Raw genomic sequence first — 18,403 nt, 5'->3', positions numbered from 1 at the left:
GACGGGATCCCGAATTCTCAACAGTGGGTATGGTCGTATGTGCTGGCAGGTGTCTTTGTTGGGCTTATGTTTATCTTAACGTACGCTCAGTCACGACATTGGTCTATCGGGCTTATCAAGCCAAACAGGCGTTCAATCAGACACTAACGCTCTGTTTTCCAGTAGCGACGAGAGATTCGCAACCTTGACCAAAAATCAGTTGACAGAGTAGCTGTGACGGCTGATAGTGAAGGCAGTGGCAATACCATGGGCAAACTTTGTTCGGCAGTGTCATGAACGCCAATGTTATTGAGCATAAGAACGCTGTGTATCCCGTGTAAAGTAACAAACGATATCCTGCCAGTCACTTGCGATTCACCCATATAAATATAGTCTTTTGCCCCCCAACTATTGGGATTCTGTCTTTCTCCACCTGACTACTCAACAGTCTTCTGACACCGGATCAATCCATCAGTATTCCACTGCATACCAGAGCATTTCTACTCTAACAAAACCCTTCAGTGCTGAGATTCCCGCCACCGGACTAGCAACAACAACCTATCCAGATATTCATCATGTCTCAATCCACAGGTGATCATCCACGTCGCAGCCTCCCCTTTCTCCCACCGGAGCTCACTCTTCGCATTATCGAGGAGTCTGAAGAGGCCTCTATATGCCTAGTAAACCATCTTTCGAAAGGCCATCTGCTGTGCGACGGTTTTCAGGAACATACCACAGTCATTTACCCCCGTAGTGATAGGAAGGAGGACGGCACATTTACTCGTGGAAAGTTCGAGGTACTTCCGATGCAGCATCGCTGAGTTGCGGGAGTGATTCAAGCATTAGATACACCCGCTCTCCCATTTGACCCTCGAGAAGATCAAACATCTCATGATACGAGGCAAAAGCTTCACCCCGAGGGATCTATCGGGCATCCTTAAAGAGCTCAAAAGTTGTCTTGTAACTGCAACCGACGAAAACAAATGGCGCAAATGGCTAAGAGGCTATCGACTTAATATCATGGGCTCTGCGTTGTGCCCAAAGTGGGAATTACTCACGAATCTCGAAACACTTTGTCTTGATATGACTGGGACCGTAGATAAGGGCAATTCAGTCCTACTGGGGCTGCGCACCAGGGAGACGGCGTGTCACCTAAATCTGAAGACACTGATACTCCTAGGTGTCCCATGCCTGGCAAGATATGATTTCGAGACTCCAAATGGGGAAGAAGGAGAGGAATCTTGGCTTTGTTATCTCGAAGATAAGTCTACATTCATATCTAAATTAGGTGTCCAAACCCTCAACTATCTTTACCTCTTCAAGGGCCTTATGCGACCTGGTGGTCAGATCCATTTCATTGCGCAGTTGCCACCAGGGACCGCGTATTGGCCTAATTTCAGGGATGTTGTGGTACTCACCGATGGCTTACAGTTATAGATGATTTTCTAGTCTATTCATCGGCGTTTTCTCTTTCTATTTTTCCTTGTTGAGATTCGATTAAAGAGTTAGGGCTTTGATAGTCTGAAGCGACTGTCGGCGAGATGATAAATAAGACACAGAGTGTAGTTGAGGAAGGAAGTGGGCTTTGTACGATCGTTACACATGATAAAACATTGTAGTTAAAATAAAAGAATGTTAATAAAGATAAAAAAAGTATGAGGTAAATTATGACCTTTAGTTGTTGATGCAACTTTGAGGATTTATGAATATGCATAGTTATAGCCCTGAGTTGGACTCCAGATAATAGTATCCCGAATTAAGATAAAGACCAGTGTATGGACTAAAGTCTCCCATGGAGCTATTGCTAGCTAGATTATTGTTAAGAAATTACTGGGTAGGAGCGCACCAGTATGATCTGGCCTATTGTAATGGTAACTATCATATCTTCCTTGGTTGGATGGAAATAATTTTAACGGGCATTACTCTAGTTGAAAAGTTCATAACATAGTTTCTTTGCATTCAGATATTGTTGTCAGATCAGGCTGAAAACGCTGATACATCAAACTCATGAAGCGGGATGCATGAAGTCATATGAAAGCAAAAGTTCTCTCAAATGTCCGAGAATTCACGAGCAAAATCGTCGAGAAAGACATAATCTGACGTCTGCTTAAACCAGATATTACTGAGAATCCACGAACAGGCTGATTTCATGTTTGTAATTTGAGTCTTACTGCCTTACGTGGTGGTTGTTCAAGCGAACAGGATATCCCATTACGAACTGAGACCGCTAGCGTAACATTTTTAACCTTATTCAGCCACCCGTTCAGATGCATATACGAAGGTAATTAACCCAATCGTCATTGGAAATTCGGATATGAGGTTGTTTCACTACACAGCCACGTCTTAGACACCCACATGGTTGCAACAGGGCGTGTTTTAGAGAATTGAGCCGTGCTGACTTTCGGGAACAGGTGATGGCAGTGCAGCAATCATCCGGTTACAGTAGAAGGGACTGGCGTATGTTACTGAAACAGGAAACAGCCGAATATTGGGTAGCGTAGGGCTGTGAATCCATCTGATGATGTATCATTCTTGGCAGATTCGCTTCGGCCAGTTCGCTTGTGCCTTATCTCAACATGCACAAAGGGACTGTCTGCCTAAAATGCTACGCAACAGGCACCAAACAATTCCCTTGTTCTTATCATACAAACTAAGCATGGCGTGGTAAAGCAGGTGACCTCGTCCTGCAAGTTTAAGTGGTAAGCATGTTTAAGCTTACACTGCCAAGACGCAAACTCGTATCTGAAGGTTTATTGTCCGCCGGCCCTGTAGAGCTTATCCGCACCCGCAGGATAGTTAGACCGAGTCTCCGATCACTTTCGGCCAGGAATCTCGACCCTGGAGACTGTGCCTTACAGGTGCAGATTCCCAGGAGCAAAAGCACCATGGCGGTCTTGGCCGGATTTGGAATGGAACCAATGCAAGCTCTAAATCCTGGTAAAAGTGTGATGGGTTCTGCAATTGGCCACCCAAGTTCGTACACGTCAAAAAGGGCATTGACCTATCAGGGGGGTGAAAACAGGCTATTTGATAAGCCAGCACAAAAGACTGGCCTCGAACAATGCAGACAATAAAGAGTACAGCTAGCCTTGTGCGGTTTTGTGCAAGACTGCTGCGGCTGAACAATTGCCAAGAAGAGTCGGTGTCAATAGACAAAGTCAATAGGCAAAAGTTTAAAAACAGGACAATGTTGTGATCAACGTTTACAGCGTTGATCGACACATACACAACTGAAAACCGCAAGCTCATTTCATCGAGATTTTGTAATTCGAGCGACCAAAACGTGGCGTAACGGCAAGGGCAGCCGCTTAGCGAGCGATGAAATGACATTGAGCGCGTGCGCGACGGTCGGCCTCTATTACGTTAGCCTGAACCACACCCAGCTGCGCCAAAAAGAGCCCTATTTGGCGATAAGCGCCCTGCAATTGGTCAACCTGGACGCTATCGATTCAATAGTGGCAATCCCAGCTGGGTGACATTCAGATGCCGAGGCTACCGTGATAGAAGAGGAGGGTCTGTAAGCTGACCAAAGCTTTCAGGGTCAAGTCAAGGTCAAGGCCGAGATTGTCGAAGATGAGATCATGAAGTTGCTGGGCCTGTTGCTGTAGGTAAGCGATCGACAATGTAGGTACATTAGTGATACGATAGCCTCCAAGGTGACTGGTGAGAAAGCGAGACTATTGAATGATGATCCGTCTAGAGCCAACAGTTCTAGCTCGTCATTAGAAAGAAAAATAATGAACGGAGATGCCGTTGATTAAATGGTATTTCATGAATCTCCCTTGTTTACAGTCACGATGCAAGTAAAATGAGGCCATCGAGTTTTACGAGGTTTTCGAGGTACGTACCAGGAATGCCCCTTGTAAAATCGCATCAGAGTTCAGATCCAGCAGCGCCAAAACGGCACCTTAGCCGGAACCGTAGCACGCTGGGTGCACTAAAATCTCAGAATAAATAGCGCTACGCAACAGTTGAAAGTCCGGAACCCGTTCCCCCCCTCTTCTCTGCATAATGACCCCTGAACCATGACGCTAATCAAGGGTTCATAACTTACCCCATTTCTAACAAGGGCCGATAATCTTCAACACGCTTTTCTCTCCCTCTTGCTCACCAAGCAATTAACCGACCGTCTTGGCTTTGAGAGTCTCGAATGTGCCTGACCTTTTCCTATCTTGGTCGGCAGCCACACAATGCCTGTTCGGTCGTTCATACGGAGGTTGCGCGAATGGCAATTTACAAGGTATGACCTCGATTTAGAAGCGCAGACACATAGACCCTCGCCCGTCTGGGCGCACCCATTCAAGCTCCTCGGCCACTGTAAGTTTGAGTGTCTTTTTTTTGTCCAGTGTCGATAGTGTTGCCAATAGTCTGGAAGTAAGGGACGGGGCCAAGATTTACAACTGCACAGCCCAATTCTCCCTTGGTACCCAGATCCACGCTCACACCGCATGATATGCCTTTTCCTACGGTCTAGCCTTTTCTTTTTGTTCCTTTGGCATGCCGTAATACGGCGAGAGCAGTCTTGGTTAGAATGTGACCAACAGACTCTTGTGGTCTAGACCCCGGAGGTTAAATCTGTTGGTCCCCAAATTGGCCTCTTTTACTTTCCTAGAAATACGAGATGCCGCTACCTTATTCTGCGCTCAAGATTAGACTACTCAACCCCCTGGCCCGCTACCGCATGTCACTGCGATCGCTCATAAAGCCATTGTCATCTGAATCCTTCCCTTGTTTGGTCGTGGGCGTCCTGTTCGGCCATCAAACTTCCACGCCACTCATTTTACCTTAATACCTTATTTTCTTTTCCCTCCTTTACCTCTTCACTCTCTTCTTCACCTTCAAGCTGCAAGGCCATATGCGCTTGTTAACCAAAATGGCAGCTCTACTGAGGAATCGTCTCCTCATTTTCATCTTCACCATTTTGATGGTGTCGTACCTCATGACAACTGCTTCAGCTGCCCCATCCGAAAGAGCAGATGTCCAGTATGATGTCGTCATCTACGGCAACACAGTCGCTGCGATAGCAGCTGCTGTGCAGACCAAGCGCATGAAGAAGAGTGTTGCTATCGTCTTCCCCGGTAACACGCTGGGTGGTCTGACATCATCTGGTCTTGGATGGACAGACTCCAAGAAGGGAAGCTCTATTGGTGGCATTGCCAGGGAGTTTTACGGCAAGGTCTATACCTACTACCAGAAGAGTACCGCATGGACACAGGAGACGCGCTCGGGATATATTGGACGAAAGATTGGAGCTCAGCCCGGTCCTGCTATTGATGAGAGCAAGAAGGTTCAGTGGACCTTCGAACCCAAGGTTGCTGAGTCCATTCTTGAGAAGTGGATGAAGGATGGAAAGATTCCTATCTTCCGCAACCAGCCCATTGATCGATCCAGCAGCGGTGTGACCAAGAAGAATGGTCAAATCACCTCTTTCAGAACTACCAAGGGAAGTGTCTTCCAGGGCAAGATGTTCATCGACGCTAGCTACGAGGGTGACCTCATGGAGGCCGCTGGTATCTCATACAGCACTGGACGTGAGAGCATCAGTGACTACAACGAAGATGCCGCTGGTTTCCGGCCCGGCGGCTCTGATCAACTCTCAAAGGTTGACCCCTGGAAGAAGAAGGGCGATTCAAGCAGTGGCCTCATCGAGGGTGTTGGCCGAGTTGTCAAGGATGCCGTTTCCCTCAAGGGTAGGGGCGATGACTATCGCCTTCAATCTTACAACTTCCGCATGACTCTCACCAAGCAGACCAACAACAGGATCCCCTTCACCAAGCCTGCCGACTACGTCGAGTCTCGTTATGAGCTCCTCTTCCGTTACTACGAATCTGGATACACTGGAACTCCTTTCACATCACAGCTCATGCCCAACATCAAGACTGACTCTAATGCTCAGAGCCAAGTCAGCACTGATATGATTGGCGCTAACTACGATGATGATGGCAACTACGCTCTCTGGTCTTATGACAAGCGTAGACAGATCTACCTCACACACAAGTCTTACACTCAGGGTTTCTTCTGGGCTATGGCCAACCATCCCCGTATTCCCAAGTCTCTGCGTGATAGAGTCAATGAATGGGGATACGCCAAGGATGAGTACACCAAGAACGGCAACTGGCCTTATGAGATCTACATCCGAGAGGGACGTCGCATGAACGGTGTCTACACCATGCGCCAAAGCGACATTCAGACTCCCCCATCCCGACCAAACCACAGCATCGGTATGGGTGCGTACTCTCTCGATGTTCACCAAGTCGAGCGAATCGTTTACAATGGAGAGATCCGCGACGAGGGCAAAGTCCACATCGCTACTCCTGGCCCCTTCAACATTCCTCTTCAGGCTCTTCTCCCCAAGCCCAGCGATGCGACAAACTTCCTCAACCCCGTTACAATGAGCGCTACTCACATCGCTTACTCAGCTATCCGCATGGAGCCTACATATATGGTCATGGGCCAGGGTGCTGCTACTGCGGCGTGCCTTGCTATCGACCAGGGCGTGAACATCCAAGACGTGGATATGTCCACAGTGATTGCGAGACTCAAGGCCGACAAGGCTGTGCTTTCATAGACTAGCGAGTTCTGATACCATTTTTGCATAATTAAGTTATTGTAATACGATCATACATCTTTTTCTCATCTCTAAGCGTGAACAGTATGTGCTCAAGATGAGGGGGAATTGAGGCCTCAAGCCTTGACATCATGATAGAAACCATATTGCCTCAGTAATAGATCAGCAATCTTCGACAACGATTGAGGCGCTAACCCCCTGACAGGGCGGCCAAGTCTAAAAACGCCTCTGACGATAAGAAATTTCCGTTCCGTGGTCCGAAGTTCGTATAATCGCCAATCAGCTGAGGTAGCGCGCCACAAAGAATGGCAGACAAACTAATTTAGCATTGGAGTGTTTCAGCCTGACCGTTCAAATTAACAACCTACGGATATTCTGAATTGCATTAGAGTTATGAATATACATAAATGAAGACCTTTCTGGTACATAACCGACTCAAGGCGTTCATCCTTCCGCGTCGCTGCCCAAAGTCTTGAAGGAGTGAGCAGAAATCGTGACGTGTGCAATCCCCAAAGGCATTAAATATCCCTTCTTATTGGATGTTCCGTTCATATGGTGTATGAAAATCTCCTCTCAAGTAGTTGCGACTTCGTCTCGTGGATGGTAGCGAACCATGAGCTTCGGCTTCTCCCAGAGGAGATGCAACCTGACGTCCGCGAGCCAGTCGAGATCCTGATTGACAAACTCCCAATCGTACTTCCAAACAAGAGAGGCCATTGTCACCCTCGCCTCCATGTACGCAAGATTGATACCCAGACAACCTCGAGGGCCAAGCGAAAAGGGTTTACTAGCCTCTTTCCGATCTCCAAAGCCCTCACCGATCCATCGTTCTGGTAGAAACTCATCTGGTCGAATGAAGTTGCGTTCATCATGCGTCGTTGCGAATCCATCGACAGATACAACGACGCCTTTGGGGACGTGGTGTCCGTCGATAGTGGCCCCTGTGCAGACGCGTGGGGGACCAAATGGGATTGGAGGGAAGATACGAAGACCTTCTTCGATGACGCCGTTCAAGTATGGAAGATGAGCTACTGCATCACCCGTGATCTCGTCTCGTGCCGAGAATGCTGAGCGCACTTCAGCCTGAAGGTTGGCTAACTTGTCAGGGTCCTTCAGCAGATAATAAGTTGTAGCAGCAAGTAGGTTTGCTGTCGTCTCAGACCCCGCGATCATGAGAACCTTGGCCTGCTCACGCAAATGAACAAGATCCAGGTTGTCACTTTCTTTCCTGAGGATATAAGCAAAGAAATCTTCACGGTCGCGGGAGTTTCCCATTCCGATTCGCTTCTTGATCTTCTCAGTTGTATGGATGTCGATCTTTTCTTTGAGATAGCTTGGCATCACAGACACGACTAGTGTCATTGGTATCTTGAAGCGGTTGATGAAGGGGAGAAAAGTGAGCGAAGAGATGAATCCAAGAAGCCAAGTTACCCATTCGCTAGGTCTCCATTGGTTCAGCGAGTCAAATGATTCGCCAAACGTCAGATCGCCTTGGGATTCTGGTCAGTCTTCTTGGTGATGATGGGTGCTGAGGACACTACTTACCGATAACGTCGAAGGTCAACCAGTTGAAGACCTCTGACATGTTGGCTCCTCCAGTCCCAGGTCCTGCATTTTGCCCGAGCCGTTCTAGGAGTAACTTGACGTGAAACTGTACAGACTCTTCATTATCCCTCAAGGCCTTTGCACTGAATGCATGAGCGAGAGATCTTCGCTGCAGCCGATGATCTTGTGGATCTCTAGTGAACACAATATCAGGGCGCGTGACAGACGGATCAACAGTGTATAAGGTGTCACTCTTCAGGAACGTAGGTCTGTCTTTGGAGACATGATTATAAATGTCCCTGAGTGCGACTGGAGACCTAAAGCTGAGTTCATTGGAGGCAGTTCGGACAACATCGCCGTACTTGCGGTGCAGGTCGCCAATATTTTGAACATAGTACCCACTGGCCCAACTGCGCAAGAACCAAAACTGTTCAAGGCCTTAGTTATGAAGGGAATGGGGGGTGGCAAGGAGGACTTTACCTCACTACATGCAGCTATTTTGGGTCCTGGGAATTTTGCGAGAGGATGGAAGTACAACCTGTAGATGATAACGCCGATGATCCACGATGCAAACTGCAATATTAGCGCGAGTAAGTGCTAGGCAGATGATGGAATGTACATACAGTTGCACCGGAGAGCATAAGCCCTTGAGAAACTGAGAGGTTCAGCATGACGGTTGGCTTAGAATTGCTTGGCTAGATGAGATTGAAGGTGGTCTACCGGTGTCGTAAACAGAGTCTCATCCGCCATATATGCTTCCTACAACCTCAGAATTGTGGCGTTCATATTTCCTGTTGACGGCGATCATTGTGTGTGACTATTAGTGCATATAGGGTGTAAACTTGCATTATGCGGCGTGACCAGGTTCCACCAACGGCCTTTGTGTAACGATCAGTGATGCGTTTGCAACTCGAGAGTGGCCATCAAGGAATGGCTGTAATCATTACCAAGCTTAAGGATTCTGATACGACCTAGAACCGTGACTCCAATGTGCCCCAACGAAAAGAGAAACATGTGCGTTGGACTGAGTCATTGCATAGTGCGGTAAAGGGATCGGTGAAGATTTATGAGAGTCCGGCAGTTCAAGCTTAAGGCTCTTGGCATATAATAAGGCTAGTGAATGCCGATTCGACGTCAACATCCTGCGTATCAACACGAAATACAGGCTATAACACTATTTTGTCCGTCCATCACATCACATGCCGCCGCCAGTCATCCCTCGCCATCAAACGAGTGGCAACCATTCGCCCTCTAATATCCTCTCTTATCACCCAGAACAAGCAACACAGTCGCCTCATAGCTGCGGGGTCGACTTCATTCACAACGACTTCATGCACTGTTCCCATTCAGAAGCAAAGACATCATCAAGAATCGTATCATATGCTAATAAGACTGTTGGCTGCCCATATGGATGCCACCAAGTGTATGTATGTTTCACTCATTCGAGTAAAAAGCTCGTCTTTTGTTGCATAATGTGAATTGCTTGCGTATCATTGCCGACGAGCTGAGCGCTCAAATGGGCTATTATTGCGATACTTCCCACCAACATATCTTGGCGAATGCTTTGATAGGCTATCAAGGCGCCTGCAAGATAGTGAAAGCGCAAGTTGCTTTTACTCTCACATATTGGCAATACCCAATGACGTATCTTATCGAGTCACATGCATATCGGCTCGATTCGCTTATATTCGTCCTTTTTCGGTTACGATGAAACAGACACTCCGTAATGGATGCTTGGTTCTTACATGCATATTCACATTGTTGAATGCAAGTAAGACGATAGGTGCAATTACTACAATATATGGAAACTCTGCCGGTTATCTTCCTCCGTGATAATACCCACTACTACCACTATGTGCTACCCCCAAACCTTGTCGCAAAGCCATTGACAGGACCAAGAAATCGCCTCCGAAGAGACACGCGATTGGATCGCGGAAGTCTTCATCCATTCCGCCGCGACCCACCACGTTCAGCTTCACAATGAGGCCGGCTATGGTAGAACAAATCCACCATCCAGCATATCGATCGCACTCCGTCCAATCATCGTCAGTTCGGCCTCGTAGTTGTCAAGTTCTTCCTCTGTCGTCACACTCTTGGCCATCAAGTACTTCCATAGCTGTTTGACCCCTTGTTTCTTCGAAAAAGAAATGTTACGAAGACCATTGGCCTTGTTTATCGCTGCTTCAACAAGTGATAGTTGAACGCCAAGCTGGTCGACAAGCTCGTTGACCCTTTGAGCATCGCTACGACTCTCTTGGCAAAGCAAGTATGTGGCAACACTTACCTTTTGCAATCGTCGCAGCATCGGCTTATCGAATGTTTTGGCTTCTCGTGCAAGATCTTCAACTTGTGTAGAAGCATAGCATACACTATAGGTGATCTTGCTGAGGTCTTGGCGGAACTGACCGCTGACCTTCGCCCAGATGTCTTTTCTGGGCTCTTGTAGCTTCTGTAAACGGTCAAGCAACTTCTAGTTTCGGCCAACTAAGCAGCTCTCTTTGGACGGGACGGTCATCCGAGTCCAAAGAGAAGGATTCTCGGGGTGGCTCGGAAGTGCCTCACTCTCCGTCGTGATTTGTAGAAGTCTCGGGTCGTCGAATTCGCAGCTAATCGCTTGTTTCAGCTGCTGATTTTCCTGTTGAAGGTTGGTAGCAATATCCACAGGTATATAGACTGCGTCAAGAGCCCGTGATGGCTCTTTATCGTTTGACTCCTGCGCAACATTCTGGATATCAATTTTGATGTCGTCAAGTTTTGGTGCCCATTCGTTGAATCTTTGGATCGGTAGGCGAATTCGTTCCATACAGACACTATCGTATGTATTGGGAGTGCCTAGATAGTTTTGAACTTTAATGCATATAGAGCCAAGGATGAATGTCAATATGAACATACTGAATTGAGGTCGTGCTCGATCGGAGCTGGGCTGTGAGTATTGTACGGGGGTTGTTTCTGTGCATTTTTGTTTAGATGTTGGGATGTTTGGAATGAACAACTGTGATCATTATGGCTTGTCGTTCTTTTATCGATATGGCAGGTCTTTGTCTGGGATATCATGAGGTTCATTTGCATCAACAAGAAGGTCTTTATTGCTTGGACAATGCTTTGGCTCAATGTTCTAGTGGCGTGCCTGAATGGTGCTTACTATTATCGAAAAGTCTGTGAGCATTATTGTACCCCTCATTGTTCAATTGCTATGTTCCCGATGCCTTAAGAGTTTCTTTGTCTATCCTCTTTGATGGATTGACCCAGTGTTCGTGCCTTCGGCTCCGCTAGTCGGTTGTTGTTAGGCCGAAAATAGTAGGCGACAAGATAAAGGCATGTTTGCCGCTATGGTTGCATCGCTTCTTATCATTACACTAACAACCCCAAACACCAACGGCTCATCTCCACGACTTGCAAACTTGTGCTGTCCGTTTCACTTCTGCTCATGTTATCCCGTTTTCGATACCCTTCGAAGTCGCTTCCACGAAACGATATCTTGTGCACGACCCGCATCTTTTATTTTACTTCTACATCATCAATTCTGACAAGATTCTCATCGGTCGCATCTCTCTAAATGCCGCAGCACGAATCAGAAATATTCACAGCGCAAAAACCACCAATTGTTCATGGAGTAAACATCAGCCCAAAACTTCAATGCCACCATTGGTCTTCAGATCTTGACATTATTGCCATCCGGCACAAATGCTGCATGGAGTACTACGGGTGTATCAGCTGCCATGAAGAGTTAGCAGGACATCCCAATCAAGTCTGGCCCAAGGCAGAGCAGCAGGAGTTGGCCGTCTTGTGCGGCAACTGTTGTCTGGAACTGACAATTGCAGAATATCTTGGGAGCGGCAACCGATGTCCTGGATGTGATGCTGGCTTCAATTCGGGATGCAGGAACCATTATGATCTGTACTTTGAGGTGTAGCCATGGGAGACTTCAACGGTCGCTCGACCTGTAAAGCCGAGTCACTGTCTACGTGAACCTGCGAAGGCCCAGGTTAATCAAGACGCCGAATCACAACTTTCTAGTGTTAATGTTCTAGATGCTCGAACCACGAGAGGGCAAGGACAATGGTTGGCCGTATGGGTAGAGGTTAGGTTAAGGGATGAAGAGAGCGATTACAAATTGAGTTTCCTTGATGGGTCGTCTATTTCAGATTCGCCACATTATTGAGTCACACATCCATTTCGTCAAAGAAGAAAGGTTTATCAATGAGAACGCTGTACAAGGGTGCTACCCAACAATGTCAAGAAACATCATCGACTGCCCGCTAGGCACCTTGCAAATATAATTCTGCTTTCGAGCTTCAAATACCATCAATTATTAGTCAGCGGGTTTAGCTCAGTTGGGAGAGCGTCAGACTGAAGTAAAAACTTCAATCAATATCAAACGATATCTGAAGGTCGTGTGTTCGATCCACACAAACCGCATTCTTTTTTCCTTTTGTTCATGGCGACATCTCGTAGGCGCCTACTCTTATGCTGCGATTTTTTTTGCGTACCGTTAAGACATGGCTCCTCAAGTATCTGTTCATTGGTGATGGCGTTAAGACTCTTGGTCCCCGGCTGCCCTCAAGCTGACAGTCTGCTTACTTGAGGTCATATCGCCGCATGACAATGAACAAAAGACCGCGGCATTTGTCACTTCTTTATGTACACAATATGGCAATTGAACGTGCTGAATGGATAGGTTGTCGGAGCCTTGCTTACGCCAAGAGATCCTTCCGCTTCAATTTTCTCTGCTGACAGGCTCGGGAGATTAGCAGAACCCACCTAGCGCGACAATTTCAACGATGTGCCGAGCCTTATCAGATTGAACTAAAGATTGTTGTTTGTTCGCGAGTGCCCAAACAAACAACTGACGTTGACTTTCCTCAATTAGTTTTCTCTGCCTACATTCGTCATTGGCGCAACGTTGAATCGAGCCCGCCAACGTTGCACAGCACAAACAAGGTCTTGTTGCGGTGTCGCCCGATGATGACACGACAAAAGCTGATTGATTATCAAAAGGATCAATCGTTAAATTAAATCTCAAGGATCTTGATCGACGGATACTTCCGCCTCCGTCTCCGTCTCCGTCCGCTGGGATCTGTACCCCTGCAGCCTCCACTTCACATTACTCTATATCACGCTGAGATTTCCCATCCGTGTACTGCGAACTCATGGACTTTGCCCAAACTCCTCTTGTCAACCAGTCGAAGCGCTTCGGAGCAAAGATGAAGTCTCTTCTTGGTCCTCTACTCCTCGGCGCGTCGCGCCTTGCAACCGCGACAAATGGTGCTGATTCGCTGGTTGCCCGTGCAGAATCATCGCTGAAGTGGGAGCCTTGTAAGCTCGATCTTCCCGATGCGGCAAAGGAACTGTTGAAGGCTGGTGATTGCGCGACTATTGAAGTTCCGCTTGATTATACGGATAAAAAGTCGGACAAGACGGTCGAACTTCAATTGATCCGCTACAATGCTACCAAGGAACCCTTCAAGGGTAGCGTTCTCTGGAATCCCGGCGGCCCGGGAATTTCTGGTATCGAGACTCTTGCTTATCTCGGACAGGACTTCCGCGAGTAAGTATCCTCCGGTGCGCTATTGAGACAAACTGACACGATTTCTAGCATCATGGGCGGCCATCACAACATCATCTCATTTGACCCTCGGTATATTTGCCCGTCTACCGTATTGAGTGAGCTACACTAACACCAGGCAGAGGCGTTGGCCGAACCATTCCCTTTGCCTGTGGCAAGAATGCTTCTACTGAGCTCACCCGCCGCAGTCTAGAGCCTCTTCCCCAAGCAGACCTCTGGGAATACGTGAAGAACGAGGGCTGGCAGACCATGCAGGCTATTGCTGAGTCCTGCTACGAAACCCAGCAGGAACACGGCCGCTTCCTCAGCACAGCTTTCACTGCTCGTGACATGATGAAGATCGTCGACGCTCTCGGTGAAGATGGCAAGCTTCGCTTCTGGGGCATTTCTTATGGAACTATCCTCGGCCAAGTCGCCGCTGCTATGTTTCCTGATCGCATTGGTCGTCTTCTTCTTGACTCGAACTCCTTGGCTGACGCATACCTTACGTCGACTGGTGTTGGTGGACCGCATGACACTGAGAAGTCGCTTGTGCATTTGTTTGCTGAGTGTGTTGAGCTCGGTACCAAGTATTGCAAAGTGGCCAACTACTCTGGTAGCAGCACTACTGTTGAGGATTTGAGAGATGCTACGGTTGAGACCTTCCAGAAGTTGAAAGACCTGAAGACTCTGCCTGATGGTCTTTCATCCAAGGACTATCCCTACGCCGGCAACTCTATCTTGAAGCAGTTGAAGTACGGTATTATGAACTTGCTATCAAGCCCTTTCAACTATCCCTCAGTGGTAGAGATTCTCTCTTACGCTTTTGAGGGAGACTACAAGAAGGCTCTCAGCGTCTACAAGGAGGATACATCCGAGTGGAACCTTGGTACTAACGCATTCCAGGGTATTGCTTGCTCCGAGTCATCGTTCCGTGTCAGCAACCCTGAGGACCTTTACTCTATGTACCAGGCTCATCTAGCTGGAAGTTCCTTCGGAGATGCCATCGCAGCTGACTATGTCGCCTGCGCTGCTTGGAAGTTCGACGCGGCTGAGGGCGTTGATACTAACACGCTCCGAAACGTCAACACAAGCTTCTCAGTGCTCGTTGTCAACAACGCAAACGATCCTATCACTTCCCTGAACCATGCTTGGCAAGTTTCTTCTCGATTTAGAGAGAGTCGACTGTTGATTAATGAGGGAGTTGGGGTAAGTATGCTTCCATCGTTTTGGCAAGATTTTAAGCTAACATGTTACAGCATGGAGTCACATCGCATGCTTCCAACTGTACTCTTGAGGCTATTGCTGCTTACTTTGTTGACGGCGCTCTTCCAGATGTTGGTACGAGGTGCAAGCCCAACATGCCAGCTTTCAAGGTCGCTCTCCCCAACGCATAAAATGGTTGGCTTGGTGCTGCTGCAGAAGACGGTGAAGATGAGGATATGGTTGTAAGACGGTTGTATCACTATATATCATGTATTAAAAATGTCTATTCCCAGAAAAAGAGTGATAACTGCATACCGCTAGTGCATCATCGGCCGCCACTGTCTGTGTCACTTGATAACCCTGCAAGCAAACGAGACATAAAATCCTTTCGAAACGGAGTGGACGGGGGATGTTGTGATTCCATCGTCAACAAAAGAGTCAGGTTAAAAATAAAACAGCAAAAAGTCTAGCTCGTATGCTTATCCAAACATGCTTATATGAATAAGCGGAGTTCCAGAACCTTATGGATCAAGGCAGCCAAGATTGTGATACCTGAACAGAAGCGTGACCAACTTTCGAGAACTGTGGTCCATGTTGCATTGCATATACGTCGTGTTTGACGATGTAACGCGTAGAAGCAGAATCAGCGGATGAACCGGCTCCCGCATCATGAGTATCGTGAGATTCCATCATAACCGGATTATCGGCGGGAAATGCGGGGGAGGATGATGTAAACTATCTCGACGTGGGGTCGGAGTTTTTAGCCGCGACTAAATTTAGGTATCGATGCTTGGAGGTGATCAATCGGGAGGCATGGAGATGGCCGCGTCATAAGTTGAATAAGCATAGGATAGGACTTATGGATACTCTAAATGCTGAGGTTTTGATACATACACGAGATTTGCATCGCCTTGCTGTGTTGTGAAGTGAGAGAGATCTTCGAGAGGGTTACAGTCATTGCTCGTATTTGACATCACCAGCATCACATGGATCGTCCCAATAGGGCCATGGTGCGTTGACACGGCACAGTCCGTCCCCGGCACATGATACCTGCTGCATATTTCTCAAGTTCCACTGATCGACTCTGATAGCAGCGGAGTTCATTCTCTGTGAAAATGATTGGGAAAAGCGTTTACTTGATCGGTTTTGGCCGTGTGCTGGAAAAGATACGAGCTGTAGTGGGCTCACACTGCTGTATTGCTAGTGCTGACAGTGCAGCTCGTATCGCGGCTGGTTCTGTATTGGGCTTCAATTTTCAGCTGTACTTCCAGAAGCATCAGACACTTACAGCCACAGACTTGACGTAGTGATCTTCTCTCTTAGCCCATTATTGCCTTAGTAGAATGTAAAGTTGCGTTGACTATCTCAATTGTATTTAAAGTCAACTCCATTCCCGCAATAGACCAAACTCTCATCATCACTCAACAGCCATCAATCAATCAACCCGCACTACAGCACTAAGTTAGCTCACACTTTCACATCTTCACATTTCAACCACCAAAATGCATTTTGCTACCATCATCGCTACTGCTGCTCTCGTCATGGGCGTCGCTGCTGAGCCTGCTTCCAAGGATCTCCCCTTCAACGTCATTTCTGCCCGCATTTGGAGCTCTAAAGACTGCGGAGGTGACAACAACAACGGAAACCTCGGTGAATTGACCACGCATCGTGATGAGCTCAATGAATGCTTCAAGTTCACCGACAAGGTCAAATCTGTGAGCCAGTATGAGCATGCTAAGGGCTGCAAGCGTAATAACTCCCTTGTCACTACAAGTGCAAGATTGCTGACATGTTTATAGTTCTTCTTTTCACAGACAGCAACTGCAAGCGTGGACAGAAGACTGTCAAGGATGACCAGTGTCGCGAGACTTCTTCTCACTTCAGCAGCTACAAGACTGTTTGCAACTGAGATTTCACGACCGATGAGTTTAGATATAATGAATTAATGGGCGCGAGATGATAATGGGCTAATGGCTGAGACGATAATGGCATCATGAGACCGAGTTATGGACATTCCTTTGGCAAAGAGGTCGTATGAATTAATATACAGCATTGAATTAACTAAGATTATGCATGATTTGAACCAGATCCACTGTCTAAACTCCCTCTATGCTTGCCTTTGTCTTCTAAGGGGCATATCCCGCATACCCTGGTCTCATATCTTGAACGTGTCGCTTAAGCAGTGCCCTGGGTGAGGTAGCCAGTGAGGCCATCGAAGATGTTGGAGACGGGCTGGATGATGGGTCCAAGAGGGGTTCCCGAAAGGGTGTTGAGGATGTTGGAGAGGATGTCGACGAGACCGGGAACGATGTCGCCGATGAGCTGTGTGACGAGGCCGAGGAGGGTGGCGACGGTCTGGAAGAGGAGCTCGAAAGCGCTGCCGATAACGTTGTCGAGACCAAGGATGCTCAGGACCTCCTTGGCGACACCGACGAGCTCGTGGAGAAGTTGGATGACGAGGCCGAGAATGACCTTGACGTCGGGGATGTTGATCTTGATGCTAACGACATCCTTGAGCTGGTTGACAACGGCGGTGAGGAGCACGTTGAGGGAGTGGACTTCGGCAGTGACGACCTTGACGGCGGCAGCCTTGGAGATGGCGTTGGACTTGACCTTGGTGATGACCTCCTCTGCAGATATTGTTAACAATCTATGTGACTTGGACCCTATGGTTAGTTGACTTACTGATGGTGGTGGTCTGGCTCTTGACCTGCTCAACAGCAATGGTGAGAACCTTAACAACACCGCCAGTGTTGGAGACGTTGACAGCGGTGATCTTCTTGGTAACTGTCTTGGTGACGGTCTGAGAGGTAGCGATGCTCTCAACCTGGCTGACAGCACCGTTAGGAGCAACAGCTGGGACAGCTGGGACCTGACGAGCAGCAACCTGAGCAGCAGGAGCAGCCATGGCCGAAGCGGCCAGAGCAGCGAGGGAGAAAAGGCTGAACTTCATGATGAATAAAAACGTAACTAAATAAAGAGTGACTTGGTGAGATTTTGCTTGAAAAAGAGCGACTGGGTTGAGAAGTGAGAGTGGATGGTTGGGTGAAGGTCCAAACCGATTGACTTTTGGAGTTTCTTATATACATCTTGAGCAGACATAGATAGTGACCCTAGATAGGAGACGATACTACACGGCATAAGCGAAAGTTAGATCTTCAAGCCGTTTTTGCACATCGGATGAAACCGACAGTTGGGATGGACCGGGGGAATCGTTCATCGCTGCTCTGTTTGGCTCGATGGTTGGTGTTGAAACACGCGATTGTGGAGCGATGAAACATCGCCAACTGCCGAGTCGATCGCAATAAACAAAACGTTGGATTCCGCCAGAGATCGTCCTTTTGTGTTGCTGGAAGGATGACGTCGATGGCACTCTGGCGTGTCATCGGTCAAGTCAAGTTGCAGGGGTCTTGAGAGTTGGGGATAGCTTCCTCTGTGACCTGCAACTCAGTATCGAGATAAATCCTCCCATAAAACCAGCGTATGTAAATTTTCAAAGACTTCCAGGCACAGGTACTGTTTTCAAGTGACTGACATTGGCTTGAAATGGTAAATGGCAA

At 47.8% G+C, this 18,403-nt stretch overlaps 8 protein-coding genes and 1 non-coding gene across 9 annotated transcripts; 6 read left to right on the top strand and 3 right to left on the bottom strand.

The window, feature by feature from the left end:
- Positions 1-554: 554 nt before the first annotated feature.
- Positions 555-1,416, top strand: FOBCDRAFT_207583 (uncharacterized protein; the record flags this gene model as incomplete). Its single annotated transcript, XM_059609203.1, has 2 exons — positions 555-776; positions 826-1,416. 2 exons carry the CDS (start codon positions 555-557, stop codon positions 1,414-1,416), a joined length of 813 nt encoding a protein of 270 aa, XP_059466031.1.
- Positions 1,417-4,008: 2,592 nt separating this feature from the next.
- On the top strand, positions 4,009-6,597 carry FOBCDRAFT_232760 (FAD dependent oxidoreductase-domain-containing protein). The gene is made up of 2 exons (XM_031191631.3): positions 4,009-4,296; positions 4,860-6,597. Exons 1-2 carry the CDS (start codon positions 4,170-4,172, stop codon positions 6,545-6,547), a joined length of 1,815 nt encoding a protein of 604 aa, XP_031032862.2. The 5' UTR covers positions 4,009-4,169; the 3' UTR covers positions 6,548-6,597.
- Positions 6,598-7,120: 523 nt separating this feature from the next.
- On the bottom strand, positions 7,121-8,763 carry FOBCDRAFT_244486 (cytochrome P450; the record flags this gene model as incomplete). The annotated part of the gene is made up of 4 exons (XM_059610609.1): positions 7,121-8,046; positions 8,093-8,519; positions 8,573-8,665; positions 8,716-8,763. 4 exons carry the CDS (start codon positions 8,761-8,763, stop codon positions 7,121-7,123), a joined length of 1,494 nt encoding a protein of 497 aa, XP_059466030.1.
- A 1,319-nt stretch (positions 8,764-10,082) lies between these two features.
- Positions 10,083-10,982, bottom strand: FOBCDRAFT_280489 (uncharacterized protein; the record flags this gene model as incomplete). The annotated part of the gene is made up of 2 exons (XM_059611582.1): positions 10,083-10,541; positions 10,602-10,982. 2 exons carry the CDS (start codon positions 10,980-10,982, stop codon positions 10,083-10,085), a joined length of 840 nt encoding a protein of 279 aa, XP_059466029.1.
- A 481-nt stretch (positions 10,983-11,463) lies between these two features.
- On the top strand, positions 11,464-12,271 carry FOBCDRAFT_232758 (zinc finger CHY domain-containing protein). The gene has a single exon (XM_031191628.3). It carries the CDS (start codon positions 11,649-11,651, stop codon positions 12,003-12,005), a length of 357 nt encoding a protein of 118 aa, XP_031032859.2. The 5' UTR covers positions 11,464-11,648; the 3' UTR covers positions 12,006-12,271.
- A 140-nt stretch (positions 12,272-12,411) lies between these two features.
- Positions 12,412-12,511, top strand: FOBCDRAFT_t218. The gene has a single exon. It is a non-coding gene; the product is annotated as a tRNA-Phe (tRNA).
- Positions 12,512-13,242: 731 nt separating this feature from the next.
- On the top strand, positions 13,243-15,034 carry FOBCDRAFT_285598 (Alpha/Beta hydrolase protein; the record flags this gene model as incomplete). Its single annotated transcript, XM_031191627.2, has 4 exons — positions 13,243-13,640; positions 13,689-13,730; positions 13,781-14,846; positions 14,897-15,034. 4 exons carry the CDS (start codon positions 13,243-13,245, stop codon positions 15,032-15,034), a joined length of 1,644 nt encoding a protein of 547 aa, XP_031032858.2.
- Positions 15,035-16,177: 1,143 nt separating this feature from the next.
- Positions 16,178-16,917, top strand: FOBCDRAFT_232751 (uncharacterized protein). Its single transcript, XM_031191626.3, has 2 exons — positions 16,178-16,592; positions 16,643-16,917. The coding sequence occupies exons 1-2, from the start codon at positions 16,346-16,348 to the stop codon at positions 16,750-16,752; spliced, it is 357 nt and encodes a 118-aa protein (XP_031032857.2). The 5' UTR covers positions 16,178-16,345; the 3' UTR covers positions 16,753-16,917.
- Positions 16,918-18,189, bottom strand: FOBCDRAFT_232750 (uncharacterized protein). The gene is made up of 2 exons (XM_031191625.3): positions 17,529-18,189; positions 16,918-17,473 (listed from the first exon to the last, which is right to left on the bottom strand). Exons 1-2 carry the CDS (start codon positions 17,794-17,796, stop codon positions 17,019-17,021), a joined length of 723 nt encoding a protein of 240 aa, XP_031032856.2. The 5' UTR covers positions 17,797-18,189; the 3' UTR covers positions 16,918-17,018.
- Positions 18,190-18,403: the final 214 nt, after the last annotated feature.

Source organism: Fusarium oxysporum, chromosome X (assembly GCF_013085055.1).
Source record: "Fusarium oxysporum Fo47 chromosome X, complete sequence".
Classification (NCBI taxonomy): domain Eukaryota; kingdom Fungi; phylum Ascomycota; class Sordariomycetes; order Hypocreales; family Nectriaceae; genus Fusarium; species Fusarium oxysporum.
This window is presented reverse-complemented; position numbering and strand designations above follow the sequence as displayed.